The 22,925-nt window shown below is 43.4% G+C and overlaps 1 protein-coding gene across 4 annotated transcripts in view; it reads right to left on the bottom strand.

The window, feature by feature from the left end:
- Positions 1-21,765, bottom strand: part of topbp1 (DNA topoisomerase II binding protein 1) — a 122,919-nt gene extending 101,154 nt beyond the window's left edge. The window contains exons 1-7 of one of the 4 annotated variants that reach the window (XM_070880391.1): positions 21,500-21,618; positions 19,876-20,147; positions 14,170-14,268; positions 13,947-14,081; positions 6,686-6,829; positions 4,142-4,323; positions 1,904-2,097 (exon numbers count right to left, since the gene is read on the bottom strand). In XM_070880391.1, coding sequence (XP_070736492.1) covers positions 1,904-2,097; positions 4,142-4,323; positions 6,686-6,829; positions 13,947-14,081; positions 14,170-14,259 — 745 coding nt within the window. In that variant the 5' untranslated portion in view covers positions 14,260-14,268; positions 19,876-20,147; positions 21,500-21,618. The other 3 variants (XM_070880392.1, XM_070880393.1, XM_070880389.1) reach the window with 3 other exon arrangements.
- Positions 21,766-22,925: the final 1,160 nt, after the last annotated feature.

Here is a 22,925-nt window from a genome sequence, read left to right as displayed (position 1 = left end):
CGCAAATTCAGGGCCATGGAGGTGAGTTAGAACATCTGACAAAATGCTACCAAGGAGATCTGCGCCCCTGCCCCCTCTTCGAAGTAAAAGTAATTCTGGAGAAAGATTTCTGTCAAAATATAGATAAAGTTATAAAAAAGAATTATGAGGAATTCACTGGGAGGACCCTATAAATTCAAAAGAAATGTGGTTTAAAAACTAGCAATGGGTGGAAGGAGCAATTTCAATTTCACCAACAAGCCACGCAGGCAGAGAACAGCACTGAGCAACTGCAGTGTGCTTAATTTCTTTGCTCATTAAGGAAACAAGTTGCTGAAGCACACAGGACTCAGAAGGGAATATACTTGGCCGAGAATAAATAGCCGTACTCCTACAAACTGGCATACAGAGTAAGTTTTGTACCATTACATACCAAATCAGTATTTCCATAAATGAAAAGCATCAATGGTCAATCAGATTTATATCCAACCCATTCTAGAGTTCTAGCGATCTCTCTCTTTGTTGGCTGTTAAATATTGTAATTTTATGAATTTCACTTGTTTGTGCTGTTAAATGGCCAACACTTCCTAGGAAGTGTTGAAGCAACTATGGATGAAGTTCAAAGAAATCTAGGAAATTTAGTAGACTTGACGCTCAACATGTTCAAACCCCGCAGATTAGCAATCATGAAAGCAAAGAGAATGCTGAAGTAAAGCCAAAAACAAGTCAAAGGAAGTCAAGGTCAAATCTTACAGTACTCCAATCAGGCTATGCCATGATTAAGGCGTCTAGTTCTGATTACGGAGACACGCAAGCCGTTCAAAGCAGCACGAGCCTGATCTCTAGTGTCAGAAGGACTGTTATGAGGAAAGACTGGAGACATGTGGGATTTTCAGCCTGCGAAAGGAGGCAACTGAGAGTAGATACGATAATACACGATAGTAAATGGTAAAGAAAAGGTAAACCCATAACACTACTTCAGTCTAAACCACAAAAGGACAAGGGGACACCGATTTGGACACTGATTCAAAATAATACAAGACAAATTTAGGACCATCAGAACAGTTGTTTGAAATAGACATCAAAGAACCAAGGCAAAAACCCTGAATGATTTAACAACTGGATGCCATTGATGAGGGGGCTGTAGGGCAGTATTGTGCAATACACTAGCCACATGTGACGAATTGGGAATCCAGATTGGCTAATTGCATTCTGGTTAATAAATAAATAGTAGACATAATTGTAGAGCAGGTGATGTCAATATTCACATGGCGTATGCACGTGCACTTTAACCTTTTTGTGCATTTGTTGGTAAAAATGTTTTTTTGATCATTGGTGATTGCTTTACATCCTGGGTTACTGAATGGTAGTCGAGGTTTATTAAGTAAATATACACATGAAGCACATTTACCTGTATTGTATAAGTGTATATACGGCGTTTCCCACTAAAATTAATGCATGTGGCTAAAACACTATCGCCATAGCCACAGCTGTGGCTAGTCAGCAATTTCTATTGGCCAACACCGCTGTAGAGTCTTTCTGGATCGGCCAAGATGGGTCAAAAGGTCTTCTCATCTCTTTTATCTCACAATCTCCAATCTAGTTACATTTTGGCCAAATCTCATTTACAAATACAATAGAATCCCATTTTCAGCCTGAATGAAGGAATTTAACAGATAATCAACTGTCTCCATATTTTTTGTTACCCGTATGTAACCTTATGCATGGGAATGAAGACAAATAGAACAGAAATATTATGCTGTTTTATTCACCGAGAACGAGAGATGAAATACAAACTAAAGAAGCTGTGCAATGAGGTCATATCAATATTGTGGAGGATAACTGCAATGCAGACAACAGAGGCTTCACTTTACTGTATTTGCAAAGTCTGAAGATTGAACCACGTCACATGTGGTGCCTTTACCTTTAGCTTCTTGCACAATAAGATGCGTGCAGTCGTTCATCTTCAGCTGCCCAGTGTACTGACCCCCATTCTCCAAGGTAAGTCGCTGCACTTCTTGTCTATCCAGGACACTCAGCCCCGTCACACAGATTGTGCAGCCAAGGAACGGAGGACAGAGGTGCTCCTCCATAGTCACATCTGTAAGGTTAATCATGCTGTTTGAAAGAAAGCAAGAGTGAGTGGCATCTATATAAATGCATAGTACGACAGATATTTCATGTTGGGTTTCTCAAGACACCAATAAATGAAATGTGTTTTAAAAAGAACAAAAATCCATTTACATAATGGCCCCGAATTGACAGTGGGTAATAACAGCGAACGAACAGCGTTTGTTTAATTTCTCCTCCCTTCCACCCTATCGCAGACCGCCCCTTTGTCTAAATCATTAATATATATTGTAAATAGCTGGACCCCAGCTATTTACAATATATAGTAATGATTTAGACAAAGGAATTGAATGTAATATCTCCAAGTTTGCAGATGATACTAAGCTGGGTGGCGTTGTGAGCTGTGAGGAGGATGCTAAGAGGTTACAGGGTGACTTGGACAGGTTAGGTGAGTGGGCAAATGCATGGCAGATGCGGTATAATGTGGATAAGTGAGGTTATTCACTTTGGTGGCAAAAACAGGAAGGCAGATTATTATCTGAATGGTGACAGATTAGTAAAAGGGGAGGTTCAACGAGACCTGGCTGACATGGTACATCAGTCATTGAAAGTAGGCATGCAGGTACAAGAAAGCAAATGGCATGTTCATAGCGAGAGGATTTGAGTATAGGAGCAGAGAGGTCTTGCTGCAGTTGTACAGGGACTTGGTGAGACCACACCTTGAGTATTGTGTGCAGTTTTGATCTTCTAATCTGAGGAAGGATATTTTTGCTATTGAGTGAGTGCAGCGAAGGTTCACCAGACTGATTCCCGGGATGGCAGGACTGACATATGAAGAAAGACTGGATCGACTGGGCTTATATTCACTGGAATTTAGAAGAATGAATGAGAGGGGATCTCATAGAAACATATAAAATTCTGACGGGATTGGACAGGTTAGATACAGGAAGAATGTTCCGAATGTTGGGGAAGTCCTGAACCAGGGGTCACAGTCTAAGGATAAGGGGTAAAGCCATTTAGGGCCAAGATGAGGAGAAACTTTTCCACCCAGAGAATTGTGAACCTGTGGAATTCTCTACTACAGAAAGTTGTTGAGGCCAGTTCGTTGGATATATTCAAAAGGGAGTTAGATGTGGCCCTTACGGCTAAAGGGATCAGGGGGTATGGAGAGAAAGCAGGAATGTTCATATGAAGTTGCATGATCATACTGAATGGTGGTGCAGGCTCGAAGAGCCGAATGGTCTACTCCTGCACCGATTTCCTATGTTTCCTCCCTTGCCTAAAACCGGTTACATTGCTAAGTTTTTCCAGTTCTGACGAAAGATTATCAACCTGAAATGTTAACTGTCTCTCTCTCCACAGATGCTGCCTGACCTGCTGAGTATTTCCAGCATTTTCTGTTTTTATTTCAGATTTCCAGCTTCTGCAGTATTTTGCTTTTGTAGACATTTTGACTTTGATATCGTGTTCCTGGAGAGTTTCTTTATACTGTTTTTTTTAATGTTAGCTTCCATCTTGGCTCTGGGGGCCACTCTGGAAGTCCCCTTAGCTTCATGGTGGAGGCACCTGCTGTCCTCTCTCTGGATGTCAGAATTGTCTGCTTCCCCGCCACCCATTCCACCGGTGCCCTGGTTAGTGCCGCACAGCCAGCTGCAGCCCACGCTGAGATTCTGTAGTCGGGCCCTCAAGATCCACAGCTGCTCTAGGTCACCCACTACAGCCATCTGAAGTGTCCTCAATGGATGCTCTGCAGCCTTCCATCACCCAAGCGGTAGCCACTATTTGAAGACGAGCAGATGAGTTATTCCAGTTCCTGGGCAAGTTATCCCTTCAACCATCACCACTAAAGCAGATTATCTGGCACTTATCTCCTTGCTGCTTATGGGACCGTGCTGGGCTCAAATTGGTTTCCATGTTTGCCTACATTTCAACTGCGACTACACTTTAAAAGTACTTCATTGGCTGTGAAGCACTTTGGGACTTCCTGACGTTAGGTTGTTGCCTTCATAATAAATGTGACAAATACATAACACAGTGTCACCTCGATTTTTAAAGAACTTGAAAGGAAACTTTGCTTACCATGACCACTTACCTGTGTTGAACTTTTTCCCAGCATGCCTTCACCCAGGATGGGAGTAATATAGTTCTTTTCAGACTGGCAGCCACTAAATACTTCTTGCTTCCAACCTCTCCGGCTATCAGGTGAGTTACGGAAATGTTGAAGTCACGTAGGATCCTCCCACCCATCAGCTGCACTTGTTTATGTACGTCATCCTTCAGAAATAAAATACAAATTATTCAGTCTCCTGGAGATCATTAATTAAAATGTAGGGCCATGAGCGTTTCTGAACTTCTAAATTTCATTTCAAAACTTTGGACTTGTGTTCAGATTACCACCAATGCTGGTGAGCAGAGTGTTTAATAATGAATTTATAATTGGTGTGGCTGTGAAAGTAGGTAGTTGGACCGAAAACAATAAATGCTCCAATAAAAATTGATTTTACTTAATGTAGGTCAAATGACAAACTATATTTTTTCCTTAGTTGCCATTTTAAGTAACAAAATATTATATAGCATCGTACTGAAACATCTCAAAGCACTTCACACAATGAATTAATTGAAATGGTATTGATTTTCACAGGTGGCCTTTTTTTCCCCCCTCAGTGTTTAAAAATAAATTGCAACAGATATTCGCTCCTGGCTTTGGAACTTTGTATGGCCCCTTCAGCTTCTTACATCGGATATACGACACAGAAACAGGCCATTCGGCCCAACCAGTCCATGCCGGCGTTTATGCTCCACTCAAGCCTCCTCCTGTCTTTCCTCATCTAAATCTATCAGTACAACCCTCTATTCCCTTCTCCCCTCCCCTTAAATGCATCTATAGGGCTGGATTTTCGCCAGGTGTGCGACCGGGTTTTCGACGCGATTTGACCCTCCACGGCGAAAACCCAGTCGGCTGGATCCTTGGGCACCTCTTTGCGGCGACACTTCCAAGTACCACCGGGGAGAGGTGCGCCGGCGTGCAGCGACGCAGACTGCGTTTGCATCGTACTTTCGGCACTCTCCTGACCCGTACGCCGCGCCCAGAATAGCTACAGGTCAAACCTGTCGATGCAGCCCTGCCAGTCGTGGTAAGTATGAAAACCTGCAAAAAGAGTAAGTTAAAGTTTTTATTTTTTAATTCTTTTTCAGTGATTTAGTAGCTAAGAGTTGTGTGAATATTTTTTGATTACCCCCCCCCCTCTTCCCAGCAAGGCCTCTCTTGCAGCGCTCCCGGCCCCGGACTAATTACCTAAATTTGCAGTTTGAGCCGCGAATCGTCCTAAAAACGGTAATGCAGCAAAAACGGTAATTTTGGCGTAAAACTACCGATTTCGAAAACCGAAAATCTAGCCCATACTGTTCGTTTCAACCACTCCCTGTGGCAGTGAGTTCCACATTCTCACCACTCTCTGGGTAAAGAAGTTTCTTCTGAATTCCCTATTGGATTTCTTGGTGACTATCTTATATTGATGGCCTCTAGTTATGCTCTTCCCCACAAGTGGAAACATTCTCTCTGTATCCACTCTATCAAAACCTATCATCATTTTAAAGACCTCTATTAGGTCAGCCCTCAGCCTTCTTATTTCAAGAGAAAAGAGACCCAACCTGCTCATCCTTTCCTGATATGTATATCCTCGCATTTCTGGTATCATCCTTGTAAATCTTTCTATACCCTCTATAACCTTTTTATAATATGATCTACAGGTAATCAAATTACAGAGCCTTTGACGGTAATTTGATTTGTAGATTCCTGTCAGACACGTATAATGCAATGTGAGCTTAAAGGCATAGTCATCATCGCTAATAAGGTTGAGCCATTAAAAAAAGTTTTGTTTTACAAAAGTGGACTGGACGCATATTGTGCCAGCATAAGCAATGCCTGGGAATTACAAATGCCTGTGAAAATTTAGATTTTTTTTTCCACTAGAGCTAAGACAGTATCAGGGACATTGCAGGAACCCGAGGGTTTTGATGCTGGGACAAAAGAAATTGGATGTTTAAGAGAGCTGCAGAATGCAGGGCAAAAAATCTTTTAAGAGATTTATGAAGCAGAGTTTGGGGACTCTTTATTTGCTGCTGTTATTTATTACTCCATGACACTTCCAAAAATAAATGTATTCTGCAGAGAGGTTAAGACCAGAAGGCAAACAATGTTTCTTTTATCCTGCATGAAACACGTTTAGACTGAGGAGTACTGAAAATACCTGTAAGCAACTGTTTGCAGGGGATTACTGAGCTTTGCAGAAAGCAGAGTTGGGAATCAGCCTGAGAGTTTGCACCACCAATGGAGACAATACATACTGCAGACATTACCCGTTGGTGCGTTGCAACCCGTGTCCTCCTTGTGCTCCGATAACCCAGATGGATGCATCCCCACTAAACTATTCACTCCATGCAGGAGGTCAATAACTTTCAGCCCATAAGAGGCGCAAGTATACTTGTGGAAATTGCCTTCTTGTGATCATGAATAAAAAGCGTTGGAAGAATATTGAATTGTAACACGTTATACCTGTACAAAAATATTCTTAATAACAGTCTCTGAAGAACCCACCTGAATCCGAAGATGTCACCACTGCACTGAAATACATACCCTGGTTTTTTTCTCCAAGCTGGTGCAGGAGATCACCACATCAGCCATGACCATACTGTAGACAGGATGTACAGCTTCAGGTACACTCTGTTGTTGCTGAAGACAAAATATAACCACTTGTGGGCCAACAATCCTACAGCCAAGCTGCACAAAAAAGACATGTGAAAGATTAAAACAGCAATTACTATCCCTACTACTATAAGCTCACAAAGTTGCATGTTCTGTGTACCAATTGAAAGCCGAAATAAGTTAGTCCCAAAATAAGAATCTCGCCTGAAACTTCCTTAAAATGGACTGCTACCCAACATGTACTCCCAATTTCCTCCAAGCATACCATTGCCAACCTTTGTAAGTGTTGTGCAAGTGCAGTATCACCTGCAATGGCTTCTCTTCATGCTCCCACGCCGTTACCTTTGGTGTCCCCCTAGGATCTATCCTTGGCCCCCTCCTATTTCTCAGCTACACTCTGCCCCTCGGCGACATCATCCAAAAGCATGTCAGATTCCAAATGTACGCTGACAACAGCCAGCTCTACATCACCATCATCCCTCCACTGTCTCTAAATTGTCACACTGCTCGTCGGACATCCAGTACTGGATCAGCAGAAATTTACTCCAACTAAATATTGGGAAGTCCATTGTCTTCAAACTCAGTTCACTAGCTACCGACTCCACCTCTCTCCCTAGCTTCTGTCTGAGGCTGAACGAGACTGTTCGCAACCTTGGTGTCATATTTGACCCGGAGGTGAGCTTCCGACCACATATTCGCGCCATCACTAAGACTACCTACTTCCACCTCCATAACATCGCCCGACTACACCCCTGCCTCAGCTCATCTGCTGCAGACCCCTTCATCCATGCCTCTAGACTTGACTATTCCAATGCTCCCTTTTCAGTCCTCCCATCTTCCACCCATCATAAACTTGAGCTCAGCCAAAGCTCTGCTGCCCATATGCTGCCCAATCACACCAAGCCTCATTCACCCATCAACCCTCTGCTTGCTGAGTTACATTAGTTCCTGGGTAAGCAACGCCTCGATTTAAAAATTCTCATTCTCTTTTTCAAATCCCTCCATGGCCTCGCCCCTCCCTATCTTTGTAACCTTCTCCAGCCCCACACAACCCTCCGAGATATCTGCACCCCTCCAATTATGGCCTCATGCGTATTCTCAATTTTAATCGCTCCAGCATTGACCTTCATCTGCCGAGACCCTATGCTCTGGAATTCCCTTCCTAAACCTCTCCGCCTCTCTTTCCTCCTTTAAGATGCTCCTTAAAATCTACCTCTTTGACCAAGCTTTGGATCACCTGCCCCAATATCACCATGTGTGGCTTGGTGTCAAATCTGGTTTGATAACACTCCTGTAAAGTGCCTTGAGACATTTTACTACATTAAAGACGCTATATAAATGCAAGTTGCTGTTGTTATTGTCATTCTTCCTGTGCCATTGAGGTGCATAAAACAGTAACCAATCAACGCCATCTAATTCTGTCTTGGGCGTCTGCCGCCAGCTCTCGTAGATGCAAGTGCACTTCAGCTGCATCTTTTGTCATTGTGTTGTACCGGGTTTCTCTTGGTCAACCTCTAGCTCTTTTCCCTCATGGCTTCGGGATCCTTGCAACAAGTATTCTCGGAATGTGACCAATAAAGGTCCGTCTTCTCGTCTGGCCTTTACACTGCAAGCTTTTGAGCTACTTTTGGAAGGCTTTGTTGGACCAGCACATAAAGGACATTGCCCTTAAAAGTATTCATTTTTGTTTTTTCTTCAAGCACATTTTAAATTGAGTGAATTGTTTGAAAAGCTGCACAAACTTTTTTTAATGCGCGTTTTGATATCTGACATGTAGCATACATTGTCTTACACCACGTCGCCTAAGTAAATGAATAAAATGCAGTTTACATTCGTGACCTTCCAGATGTATTGCTTCGTCAGAGTGAACATCAACGTTCAGAACTGGTATTTGCATCATTGATTTAAAATTCAACTTTTCTGGCTGTGTCTGCAAGATTGTTAGTCGTTCTTTGTATGTCCACATATCCGTCCCATCACTAAAACCACCTATTTCCACCTCCATAATGTGGTGTATCTAGCACACAAATCACTGACTCCACACGGTCTGGTGTAAGTCTAACTGCTGTGACCTTCGTCCTTTATTGTTCAGCTCCAGAGTACCTCTCAGGTGTGGTGGTCAGCCTTATATAGTGCCTGTTCTAGGTACTTCCAGGTTTCCCACCACAGCGCCCTCTGTGGTGTGGCATACTGCTTACATTACATTTAAGGTACCAGGACGATACACACATCATTACATAACACATAACATCGCCCGACTTCGCCCCTGCCTCAGCTCATCTGCTGCTGAAACCCTCATCCATGCCTTTGTTACCTCTAGACTTGACTAGCCGGCCTCCCACATTCTACCCTACGTAAATTTGAGGTCATCCAAAACTCTGCTGCCCGTGACCTAACTCGCACCAAGTCCCGTTCACCCATCACCCTTGTGCTTGCTGACCTATATTGGCTATATTGGTTAAGTAACACCTCGATTTTAAAATTCTCATCCTTGTTTTCAAATCCCTCCATGGCCTCACCCCTCCCTATCTCTGTAATCTCCTCCAGCCTCACAACCCTCCGAGATATCTATAATCGTCCAATTCTGGCCTCTTGAACACCCCCGATTTTCATCACCCCACAATTGGTGGCCATGACTTCAGCTGCCATGGCCCTACGCTCTGGAATTCCCTCCCTAAGCCTCTCCGCATCTCTACCTCTCTTTCCTCCTTTAAGACACTCCTTAAAACCTATCTCTTTGACCAAGCTCTTGATTATCTGCCCTAATATCTCATGTGGCTCGATGTCAAATTTTGTTTTATAACGCTCCTGTGAAACACCCTGGGATTTTCTAACTATGTTAAAGGCGCTTTATAAATACAAGTTGTTGTTGTCTTCTGTATATTTTTTTATTATTGAGCCAGATTTTGTCTCTTATTCAATACACAATGACTAAATCTATTAACTTTTATTACTTCTTTACAAAGAATTGCTGCTTTGCTGTTTTCAAAAACGGGGCTTGACCTTGCAGCAAACGAGAGGGAGGGTGAGTGGTTTAAAACACGATGCCTATACTAGTTAAACAATGAGGAAAACAGCCGGATAACTGATCAGACTTCTCTCCACCTTACGATTATGGCAAAGTACTGGGAACAGGAAAAACGAAGGGATGATTCACTGTTTCAAGAAGTCTTTGATGAGGTACTGTACATAAGGCTGCTCATCAAGGTGGACAGATATTTTGCTGGATAAAGAATTGGTTGCAATTGAGTTGAGGCAGAAGATAGTTATTAATGGCTGTGATTCTGCCTGGGTATCAGTCACTTGTGGAGCCATGTATGCATTGACGTTGAAGGCGGCGAAAAATACGCAAGTTTGGAGATCATCCAAGATTCATGCGCGTGCCGAGCTGAGAGATTAGGTACAGGCAGATCTGAATGTTTGGCAGATGTCTTTTAATGTAGACAAATGCAGTGTGATACATTTGAGTAGGGTGAAATTCCAAATGTGTATATACATAGGAACAGGAATAGGCCATTCAGCCTCACTAACGTGTTCTACCATTCAATTAGATCACAGCCCATTTGTATCTTAACTCCATCTGCCCACCTTGGTTCCCTAACCCTTAATACCCTTGCTTAACAAATATCGACTAATCTCAGTTATGATATTTTCATTTGATCTAGCCTCAACAGCTTTGGGGGCGAAGTTCCAGATTTCCACAACACTTTGTGTGAAAAGGTGCTTCATGATGTAAAAGAAAAATTTGGCATTAGGGGTACCAGCGGGACAAGGGTTAAAGTGCTGGTTCCTGCACCGACCCATAAGGAGGTAAAAGGCCTCTCTTTGGCCTTGTACATTCCAGTACCAAGGCTCCAGAAGTTATTAATTCAATAATATTCCGACAGGATACGATGTGAGAACCTAAACAGACATTGATAAGACCTTGCAAAGAGGCTCGAGGCAGACTCACAGGCATCAAGGAGAATCAACAAATTCTGACCTAATGAAGTCATTCTAGTCACGGCCTAAGGTGGTCACGAGGGTATTGGCCTGTCAATCCAAAGTAGCACTAATAAGGTAGTCCAATTAGAGAAGTAGCACTGATAATATAGTCCAATTAGAGATCGAGGGAGGTCTTACCAGGGAACGGAGGGGTTTTTAAAATTTTTAAAAGTTGTATGATTGTGCTGTACGGGGAGCATCTCCACTCATTGTGCTGTGATGAGAGGTGTTCCCGGATGTTCGTAATAAAAGATCGTTATATCTTGCCATTCGTCTCTGTCTGCTAACTCCGGGCCGTTATGCGGGTTGGGGCGAGTGTCAACCCTCTATATCAGGGGGCCCGCTCGTGGGAGGAGAAGCCTTCCCATTTTCCCTTACACATGACATCACCCCTGAATAGCCTCGCTCTAATCTTAAGGCAATGGCCCCTTGTGGACTCTCCCACCAGAAGGAATAGCTTCTCCCTATCTACGCTATAAACTCCTTTAATCATTTTAAGCACCTCAATTAGATCATCACTGAATATTTTGTATACAAGGGAATACAAGCCTAGTCTATGCAACCTGTCCTCATAAATTAACTCTTTTAGCCCCAGTATCATTCTGGTGCATCTGCGCTGCACCCGCTCCAAGATCAATATATTCTTCCTGAGGTGCAGTGCCCACAACTGAATCTCTAAATGGGGTCTAACCAGAGCTTTATAGCTTCCATCCCTTGGTACTCCAGCCCCCTTGAGTAAAAAGCCAACATTCTGTTATTTTTATAACTGTCCACTAGCTTTTCGTGATTTCTGTACTTGGGCCCCTAAATCTCTCTGTCCCTTCACAGTGCCGAGCTTCTCACAATTTTGAAAATACTCTGATCTATCTTTCCTGGGTCCAAAGTGGACGACCTCACGTTTCCATGTTAAACTTGATCTGCCACAGTTTAGCCCACTCACTTAATCTATCGATGTCCCTTTGTAACTTTCTGCTCCCATCTACACTATTTACTGTGCGACCTAACTTAGTGCCATCAGCAAACTTGGTCATACAGTTCTCTATTCCTTCACCCAAGTCATTAAGAAAAATAGTCAATAGCTGAGGTACCATTACAATCCTGCCAATTTGAGTACATACCGATTATCCCTCCTAACCAAAGCCCTATCCATGTCAATAGGTTGCCTCCAATTTCATGTACTCTCATTTTTGTGAACAGTCTCCTCTGTGGAACTTTATCTAAGTTCTTATAAATAACATCCATCAACACTCCCTTATCTACCATGTTAGTTACCTCTTCAAAGCATTGCCTTAGGTTTGTTACACATGACTTGCTCTTTATAAATCCATGCTGATTCTTTCTGATCAGTTCACATAGTCCAAGTGCTCAGTCACTCAACCTCTAACAACAGATTGTAGTAACTTCCCCACAACAGACATTAGACTGATGGGCTTATCATTTCCTCCTTTATCTCTCCTACCCTTTTTAAACAATGGACTGACATTGGCAATTTTCCAATCCAAGGAGACAATTCCTGAGGTTTGGAAGACCATGACCAGAGAGAGCATCTACAATTTCCTCACATACTTCTTTTAATATCCTGGGATAAAAACCATCAGGTCTTGGAGATGTGTCTATCTTTAGACTCATTATTTTCTCTATCACCATTTTTTAAAAGCTTCTATTAGATCTAGTAAGTTCCTCCCCTTGACTTATTTTTAGTTTTCCTCCTGTGGTACTTTGACACTCCAGTCCAGTGCTGAGGGAGTGCTGCACTGTTGGAGGTGCTGTTTTTCGGATGAGACGTTAAACCCCGCCTGCCCTCTCAGAAGGATGTAAAAGATCCCATGGTATTATTTCGAAGAAGAGCAGGGGAGTTAACCCCGGTGTCCTGACCAATATTTATCCCTCAGTCAACATAACAAAAAAGATTATCTGGTCATTATCACATTGCTGTTTGTGGGAGTTTGCTGTGCACAAGTTGGCAGCCACATTTCCTACATTACAACAGTGACTACACTTCAAAAGTACTTAATTGGCTGTAGAGCGTTCTGAGGCGTTCAGTGGTCGTGAAAGGCACTATATAAATCCAAGTCTTTCTTTCTTTCATCCTCTACTGTGAAAAACGATACAAAACGTCAACTGTGGCTCAGTTGTAGTACTCTCATTTCTGAGTCAGAAGGTTGTGGGTTCAAGTCCCACTCCCAGAGACTTGAGCACATATATCAAGCTAACAATCCAGTGCAGTACTGAGGGAGTGCTGCACTGTCGGAGGTGTCGTCTTTTGGATGGGATGTCTCAGGTGGACATAAAAGATCCCATGGCCCTATCTGAAGAGCAGCAGGGGCGTTCTCCTGGTGCCCTGGCCAATATTTATCCTTCAACCAACACTTAAAAACAGATGATTGGTCATTACTGTTTGTGGGAGCTTCCTGTGCACAAAACCCAAAGGGTTGTCCGCTTGTAAGTATATAGATGATAGTACTGCTTTCTTACTAATTCTTAATGAAGCATTAACGTTTTGGAAACTGGACTCTCGAACCTATTCATTGATAAGATTGGCAGAGGCTAAATCTTATACTGAGCAGGTAAAAACATGCTCTGGTCTGAAGGGACATGAAATCTAGTTATGAGATTGGGCAGAGATGTTGAACTCAAGGGACTATCTCGTGTAAAAACACAAAGCATAACACCATCTTGGGAAGTAAGGTGATAATGGAAGAGCAGCTGTGACATGTTGATTTACTGAGATGACAATGAAATACAAGAGAGTCAATTTGAAGAAGATAACGCTGATACAGATGAAATGGAGACTGTGCAATTGAAACCAATTCCAGGATCAAATTAAATAAACTGAAGGGGAATTGTGCTAGACACTATGAATTTCAAGATGTTGTTATAAAAGACTTAAAACTATGGGTATTTAGACACCAGTTAGACACAAATCATTACAAATTACCAAAAGCAGTCTATTCCTACTGAAATAATAGACACAATTTAAAGAATTTTCTGCAGTTATACTGGAGATCTGTGATGCTAACAGTGTGGAACTGCTTTTTCCAGTTTAATGTTCTACATTCTCCACCTTTTGTGCATATCTGGGTACCATTTGCCAAATCAAACAGTGGCAGTGGATTTTACATTTGGGATCGGTTTATACTTCTTGTAACAAGCCATAAACAAAATCAAAACACTCCATTCTGCAAGAGTAAAACACAAAAACAAGCACCTTTGTCAGATGACTGTAAGCAACTCCCTCAAAGGGGTCACATATATAAAGTGAGTTGTCTTTTACTTTTAAACTACATGCTTCATCTTCATGTACGGTCTGCAGAAATTCCTCCGATTTAAATTCTTTAATCGCCTGCAAATCAGAAAAAAAGTTTCAAGTTTGTTTGAAATTAATTAAGTTAACAATAAGGAAGGCTTAAATGTTTTGTTTTCTAACCAACCTCATAAGCTTTTGTGAAATATTCAGAATCTTTTCCTTTTGTTTTTATAAATTTTACAAGAAAAGGCTCTGGGTTTTCAGGTTTCGGCATTTTCACAATCTAAATATGGAGACAAAAAAAAACCATGTAAGATATACTTAAAAGTCTCTCAATTACTGATACAGAAGGCATTTTGGGAATCTACCATGCAATTTGGGGCGAGATTTGTCCTTTGGATATTGGTGCAGGATATGAAAGCTTAAAAATGGGAATTGGGAGTGGCTTTAGAAAAACCCATGAAATCTCTTGCATTATGTGCAGCTTGCAAGCCAGGACAATTCAGTATTTTCCTCTAGTTCCGTGTGAAGCTTATTCTGTCCGGCAATCAATGATTGCAGAACTGCTAGATTCCATCGCAGCTTCATGATGCAAAACCTGGTAAATGGCTCTACTGAAATTTCAGACCAGATTGTGCAGGAAAGTTAGAACACTCCACCCAAGACTGCCAGATTCTAACTTTAAAAAAATGTTAGCGAGCAAAACAGAGATTGGGGCTCTTTAAGTTTCTTAAAAAATGTAATTTTTATTAAAATGGAGACATTTGATACTCCACAAAATGAAAATTAGTTTTCAGGGCCATAATCTTTGGTTACCAGTCAATACGCAGTTAAAACCCCAGTTACACCTAATCCAAAAGGGTCTAAGTTTTAATGGGGTATTTAGAAACATAGAAACATAGAAAATAGGTGCAGGAGCAGGCCATTCAGCCCTTCTAGCCTGCACCGCCATTCAATGAGTTCATGGCTGAACATGAAACTTCAGTACCCCCTTCCTGCTTTCACGCCATACCCCTTGATCCCCCGAGTAGTAAGGACTGCATCTAACTCCCTTTTGAATATATTTAGTGAATTGGCCTCAACAACTTTCTGTGGTAGAGAATTCCACAGGTTCACCACTCTCTGGGTGAAGAAGTTTCTCCTTATCTCGGTCCTAAATGGCTTACCCCTTATCCTTAGACTGTGACCCCTGGTTCTGGACTTCCCCAACATTGGGAACATTCTTCCTGCATCCAATCTGTCCAAACCCGTCAGAATTTTAAACGTTTCTATGAGGTCCCCTCTCACTCTTCTGAACTCCAGTGAATACAAGCCCAGTTGATCCAGTCTTTCTTGATTTAACAGAGATAGTACTGCGGAAGAGCTGAAGTTTATCAGTTTCACCGATTACACTGATTGCAGGCAGGGGGTGCGCAGGCTGTGTCGGAGCAGTGAACGACTGACCGCAACTTTAGAATTTCCGTGCTACGTCCTGAAATTGTGGTCAGTTTCAAAGCTGTAATAAAAGCGAACACTGTTCATTCGTTGTTATTACCCACCACAAATTGCAGGCCTTGGTGTTGGCACTCTGTATGGTGCCGCCTCCCAACTAACTGACTTTCATCAAGATATATACCTATCTATGTAAAGGCACTACCTGTAAAAGTTTTGTCTTTAAACAGTGCAGAATATGTAACCAAAAACAAAATTGCTCATTCAGCGCTCTGATATAATTGACTAAAGGACCTAAACAGAACAGAAACATTCAGTAGTTAATAGTACAAAGGACGGCAATCAGTCCACCATTGTATCTACATATCACATTAATTCTGGCTTCAGGGAATTGAAAGAAAGACTTGCATTTATATAGCACCTTTCACGACCACCGGACGTCTCAAAGCGCTTTAGCCCAAAGCGATAATGGAATAAGGGGTTATGGGGAGCGGGGCAGGGAAGTGGACCTGAGTCCATGATCGTATTAAATGGCGGAGCAGGCTCGAGGGGCCGTGTGGCCTACTACTGCTGCTATTTCTTATGTTCTTATATTTACAGCCAATACTGTAATGTGGGAAATGCGGCAGCCAATTTGCACACAAGCAAGCCCTCACAAACAGCAATGTGATAATGACCAGATAATCGTTTTTTTTGTTATGTTGATTGAGGGATAAATATTGGCCAGGACACCGGGGATAGCTCCCCTGCTCTTCTTCAAAATAGTGCGATGGGATCTTTTATGTCCACTTGAGAGAGCAGAGGGGGCCTTGGTTTAACGTCTCATCTGAAAGATGGCACCTCCGACAGTGCAGCACTCCCTCAGCACTGCACTGGAGTGTCAGCCTAGATTTGTTCGTGCTCAAATCCCTGGACTTTGGGAAGGAAGAATCCTTCAGTCACAAGTAGGCAATACAGTGGAGCAAGAAAGCACCTCAATTCCTCCAACAAGTTTATCTGGAGATCCTCACACATTGCAGTCAGAAGTCTGTAGTTTAGTTAGTCTTTACTAGTTTCTTTATAGAAACAATTATTCCTTCAGTCTTTGATAAAGGGTTTGGATTGAGTAAATAAAGAGAAACGGTTTCCAATGGCTGAAGGGTTGATAACGAGAGGGCACAGCTCGAAGGTGACTGGCAAAAGAACCAGAGACGACACGAGGAAAAACTTATTTTACGCAACGAGTGGTTAAGATTTGGAATGCACTGTCTGATAGGGTGGTGGATACAGATTCAATAGTAGCCTTCAAAGGGGAATTGGATTATTGTTGAAGGAGCAACAAATTCAGCGATATGGGAATAACTGGATTGCTCTTCGAAAGAGCCGGCGCAGACTCGATGGGCCGAATAGCCCCTTCATTGCTGTACTATTCTATGATTTTGCTGATCAATATGAGGATATGAGTGCCTGGGATACAATAGGTCTATCTTTTTGCTTTCTGTTAGCTTATGCAGGAGCCAAAGGTGGAGCAGCACACTCAAGGCTTCTGTAATGAACCATCAAAATGGTTAGGTAGTGCTAAAAAGCAACACAATGAGCGGTTAAAGATGACAATGGCTACTTGGAAGGAGGTGTTGCCAGTAAGTGGCAGCAGTCAGGGTTGGCTGCTGCAGCAGTGGCAATAGAGAATGACGCCTGTAGGCGAGGTCAGATCAGGAGAGGTGGTTACACCATTCACAACCTTTGAGTCTTCAATTCGATATTAGCTTGATGATCTCTCTTGGTGCGGATGAGAAGTCAGTGGTGTATTTTATGGAGGCACCAAAAATGTATAGACTGGGAATGGGATTGGTCACTTGGGGTGCTTCCAACCACGTAACATATTGTGGACAACGAGATTGTCCCAGGTGACGACATCTTCAGGAAATGTCTCCGCCCTTCGTCACTCTGGCTCAGAGTCGTTGAGCTGGAGTGCAACTTTTAGACACTCCGACACACAAGGGAAGGGGATAAATATCTGGACAGTTTACTCCAGAACTCAGTCACACCATGCAGAAATGTACATGTTCAGAAGGAGTAGTGTGTGACTGACAGTCAACAGGGTGTGGGGAATTTTGTGGCGGCAAGGAAGGAGGAACCACAGAAACTGGACCTGTCCAACAGCCACAATGCTGTTATTAGGGACAGAGTGATTGAGCACTTAGACTGCATGAACTGATCAGAGACAGCATCTACTTCTAAAGGGTAAGTCATGTCAAACAAACCTAATTTGATTCTATGAGGAGGTAACTAACATGTTAGATAAGGGAGAGTCTATGGATATTATTTGTATGGACTTCCAGAAGGCATTCAATAAGGTTCCAAACCAGGAACAAAAATGACAGCACATGGAATTGGAGGAAATCTGTTGACTTGGGTAGAATATTGGTTAGGAGGTAGGAGACAGAGTAGGGGTAATGGGTACGTACTCAAATTGGAAGGATGTGGTATCCCCCAGGGCTCCAAGTGTGCTGACAACACTAAGTTAGGTGGCACAGTAAATAGTGTAGATGGGAGCAGAAAGTTGCAAAGGGACATTGAGAGATTAAGTGAGTGGGCAAAGCTGTGGAAGATGGAGTTCAGTGTGGCAAAGTGTGAGGTCATCAACTTTAGTCCCAAGAAAGATAGATCAGAGTATTTTCCAAATGGTGAGAAGCTTAGAACCGTGGAGAAGCAGAGAGATTTAGGGATCCATGTATAGAAATCACTAAATGCTAGTTAAAAAAAATAGGTACAATATATTTTTTTTTAAAAAGAGTAATGAAATGTTGGTCTTTGTCTCAAGACAGCTGGAGTACAAAGTGGTAGCAGTTATGTTACAGTTATACAAAGCTCTGGTTAGACCCAATTTAACAAGTACTGCGTTCAGTCTGATCGCTACACCTTCGGAAGGATATATTGGCCTTGGAGAGGGTGCAGGGCAGATTCACCAGAATGATACTGGAGCTTAGAATTTTAAATTATGGGAACAAGTTGCATAGACTAGGCTTATATTCCCTTAAAGGATTTGACAGGGTAGATTGAAACTATTTCCTCTGGTGGGAGAGTCCAGAACAAGGGATCTCTTAAAATTAGAGCTCGGCCGTTCAGGAGTAATGTCAGGAGGCATTTCTTCACACAGAGGGTGGTGGAAATCTGGAATATTCTACCCCAAAAAGTTGTTGAGGCTGGGGGGTCAATTAAAAATTTCCAAAATGGAGATTTATAGATTTTTGTTAGGCAAGGATATTAAGGGTTACGGAACCAAAGGCGGGTAGATGGGGTTAAGATACAGATCACCCGTGATCTAATTGAATGGCGGAACAGGTTTGAGGGGCAGAATGACCTACTCCTGTTCCTATGAAAGTAAGCACACCTGTTTACTGTTGGTGAGTTTGAAAGTGTGGCCCTCACAGGATGTTGCTTCTTCAGATTGTGGCTCTCTATCAAAAGTTAGTGATTACCTGTGACTTAGACCCACCTCCTCTGTGTACTGATTAATCAGACTAACTAGTTAAGATACAGATGCAGTAATGCCAACTCTCGCAAATGAATCCCGAGACACGCAATTTTTTATGAAAATTCAGCCCAACTTGCGATCTCACAATTCAACAGCGAAATCTCGCAATTTTTTTCTCTTGGGGAATGACACAATTACGCTGGGTGGGAGTTGAACAGCGCAGCAGTACTCCGATTGGTCAATACACGGCAGTGTCACTCAGCATTGGCCACGGAGATCGGAATGGTCCCCGGGGGGGGGGGGCAGGCACGCAGGATGGAGCCTTCGGTAGCATGTGTTCCATTCCTGCACCATGTGCACCCAGCGCTCTCTTCACGCGCACCCTGACTCGCGGTTTGCGTTGCTGGGGACCCGGCCGAGGCCACACTGTTTTCCCACAGCTCTCCAATTCAAATCATGCAAGTGAAAGACCATGGAGTGTGCTTCAAGGGCTGAAAGCATCACGATAAGAAATAGGAGCAGGAGTAGGCCATTCGCCCCCTCAAGCCTGACCTTCAACTTTAACTCCACTTTCCTCACTATCCCCATATCTATTGAATCCTTTAATATTCAAAAATCTATCGATCTCTCTCGTGAATATACTCAACCACCAAGACTCCACAGCGCTCTGGGGTAGAGAATTCCAAGGATTCACCACCCTGAGTGAAGAAATTTCTCATCAGTCCTAAATGGCCGCCCCCTTATTCTAAGACTGTGACCCCTGGTTCTAGACTCTCCAGCCAGGGGAAACATCCTCCCTGCATCTACCGTCAAGCCCTGTAAGAATTTTGTATGTTTCAATGAGATCACCTCTCATTCTTCTAAACTCTAGAGAATATAGGTCTCTTCATAGGACAATCCCCCCATCCCGTTAAGTGAAATAATGTGAGAAGAGGACACTATGAACGTCGGAAATGTGAATCAAAAGGTAGAATTACATAACTAGAATAACCGGGTGCTCACCACACTGGACAGTTTCAGGAACTCCTGACGGCTTTGTTGAACTTATTCTGCAGCTTCAGAGCACGTGGTCTGAAGCGCTCAGGAAATATTGAGCGTGCGCATCAGGTCAGTGAGCATCTTGCATAGTATTACTTCGTTCATTGAAGACGGCATAGTCAGCTGTTGGTGCTGTGCTGGCAATGGGAAACAGCCTTTTGGGCAGTCAGTGAGCTGCGGAACAGGACTGTGGTCGTCACTCCAGGGACAGGCCTGTATACTGAGCCCATAGTGACCTAAGCCCAAATATAACCCACCGTCAGACCACACATCAATATAATTAGCACTGTCACACACCTCACTGAGTCTTTGCAAAACTGAACATTACAAAGTCTTAATTTTTGTTTAGAATATAATAATTTCTTGATACTGAAAAATCACCCCCCCCCCCCCAAACTCGAGTACCAAAACGTAACAGGTAGGATTTTTTATAACGTTTCTGTAAAACACTTTCAGATGCAGTATAGTTTTTGCAAAGAGCTGCTACTACCTGTTACAAGATTGAATAAAACCACGAATGAGACTTATAGACCAACTGTCAATCTATATTGGTTTATGTTTGGAAAAAAATAGCAACTCATGATTTCATAAAAGTCTCATGATTTTTAAAGTTTGTCTCCTGAGTTATATAATGGTGAAGTTGGCAATACAGCAGATCTGCACTGAATGGTGAAACAGGCTCTAGGAGCTGAATATCTTCCTAATATTGCAAAGTGTCTTAAAGGAGGTTGTCTGCCATATGATTTAATTGCGATCAAATGCAAACTACTGCAGATGCAACGCACGAGTCTAATACGAAGAAACATAAAGTACTAGAACAAGTGAAGCCTTTGCTGGGCTGGATATTATTTATTTGCACATTGTTGAGAGTCTAAATAAATGGAATTAATCACCATATTAATCATCAGCCCAGTGGCTCAGTGGGTAGCACTCTCACCTCGGAGTCAGAAGGTTGTGGGTTCAAGTTGCACTCCAGGGACTTGAGCACCTAAACCTAAGCTGATGCTCCAGTGCAGTGCTGAGGGAGTGCTGCACTGTCGGAGGTGCCGTCTTTTAGACGAGACGTTAAATCGAGGCCCGTCTGCTGTCTCAGGTGGACGTAAAAGATCCCAAAGAGGAGCAGGGGCGTTATCCCCGGGGTCCTGGCCAATATTTACCCCTCAATCAACATCACAAAAAACAGATTATCTGGCCATCATCACATTGCTGTTGTGGGAGCTTGCTGTGCACAAATTGGCTGCCATTACAACAGTGACTACACTCCCAAAATATTGGCTGTAAAGGCTTTGGGATGTGCTGAGGTCGTGAAAGGCGCGAAAGAAATGCAAGTCTCTCTTTCTCTATTCATGCATGGCCGGCGACAACTGTGTTCGAGCTCAAGCTCATTTCCCACGTTACAAGTGGGCCCGGGGCACCTCACCATCCGGGCCCGGGGCACCTCACCATCCCGGCCCGGGGCACCTCACCATCCCGGCCCGGAGCACCTCACCATCCCGGCCCGGCCCCCCGCACTCCCCGAGCCCACCCCGCGGTCGCGGTCGCGGTCGCGGTCATCTTCCCTCCCTCCCCGCGGCCTCCCCATTCCCACCTGCGGCAGGCGGCAGGCGGCGGGCGCTGCCAGAGCGGGAGGGCTGCAGCCGGAGCCGGAGCTCGAACGGGATGAGCCTCGGTTACCCCGGAAACAGGCCGCACCGCCTGCGCGGCCTCAACACCATGTCCGCACCTGCACCCCACTCGCACATCCCCCGACATGGCTCGTCTTATTGTTTTAATTTATATTAAAAAAAAACACAATGTATTGTTATAACCAGCAACGCGATATGATTCCACAATAAATCTATTTGAGGACCCTCAGGCACGTTGGTGGACTGAAATAGTTTGGGGTCCTGAAGGAAAAAGGCGGGCTGATTTAAAAAAAAACACACGCCGGGCTGCGATCACGTGGCCGGGTTTGCGCAATGGGCGAAGCTACTGACCGCAATGGGCGGGGCTACTGGCAGCAATTGCCGGGGCTCCTGACCGCAACGGGCGGGGCTACCGGCAGCAACGGACGGGGCTCCTGACCGCAATGGGCGGGGCTACTGGCAGCAACGGATGGGGGCTCCTGACCGCAATGGGCGGGGCTACTGGCAGCAATGGGCGAAGCGACTGACCGCAATGGGCGGGGCTGCTGGCGGCAGTGTGAATGGAAAATGTGCTCCAAATAAAGGTGCAGCAGGAATCATGGAATGACAGTATTGCCAACCCCACCGCCTCATTAAAAGCAGACAAACTCTTACCTTGAAATGAAATGTACGCTAGTGCATTGTATGGAACTGCTGTCAGCATCCAAATGAATTGTATGGATTTGCTGACCGCAATGTACTGAACTATTTTCCAATATATTGTGAAAACTTTATATGAATAAAATATATTTTTGAAACAAAAAAAACCTCTTAAAAAATCATGAGATTTGGTATAGAAATCATGAGTTGATTTTTTTTTCCCGACCTGACTCCTCTCTTAACCTTTCTCCCATGCAGAAACTCATTCAGCTGTCACGAACCAATTGCCCTCTGAACCTGCATATTTTTTTCGCGAATGCGCAAATCGGCACATCCCGAGATTTAGGCGTTCCATCATGAAATCGCCAGAGTTGCCAATACTGGAATGATACAGCACAGAAGGAGGCCATTCGTCCCAGCTGTTTGGAAGTGCTATCCAATTAATCCTACTCTTTCCCCATAGCCTTGTAATTTTTCTTTCCAAGTATTTATCCAATTTCCTTGCGAATGTTACTATTGAATCTGCTTCCTCCACCCTATCACGCAGTGCATTCCAGATCAAAACTCACTGTGTAAAAAATTGTTTCCTTGTGTCACCTCTGCTTCTTTTGCCAATCACCTTAAAACTGTATCCTCTGGTTACCAACCCTTCTGCCAATGAAAACAGCAGGAATGGCTTTAAACTAAACCAGATTATTTGGAATGGTTTGTGGCAGGAATAATATTTCCTCATTATGCAGGTTCTGCAAC

This window comes from Pristiophorus japonicus, chromosome 5, assembly GCF_044704955.1.
Source record: "Pristiophorus japonicus isolate sPriJap1 chromosome 5, sPriJap1.hap1, whole genome shotgun sequence".
Lineage (NCBI taxonomy): Eukaryota > Metazoa > Chordata > Chondrichthyes > Pristiophoridae > Pristiophorus > Pristiophorus japonicus.
This window is presented reverse-complemented; position numbering and strand designations above follow the sequence as displayed.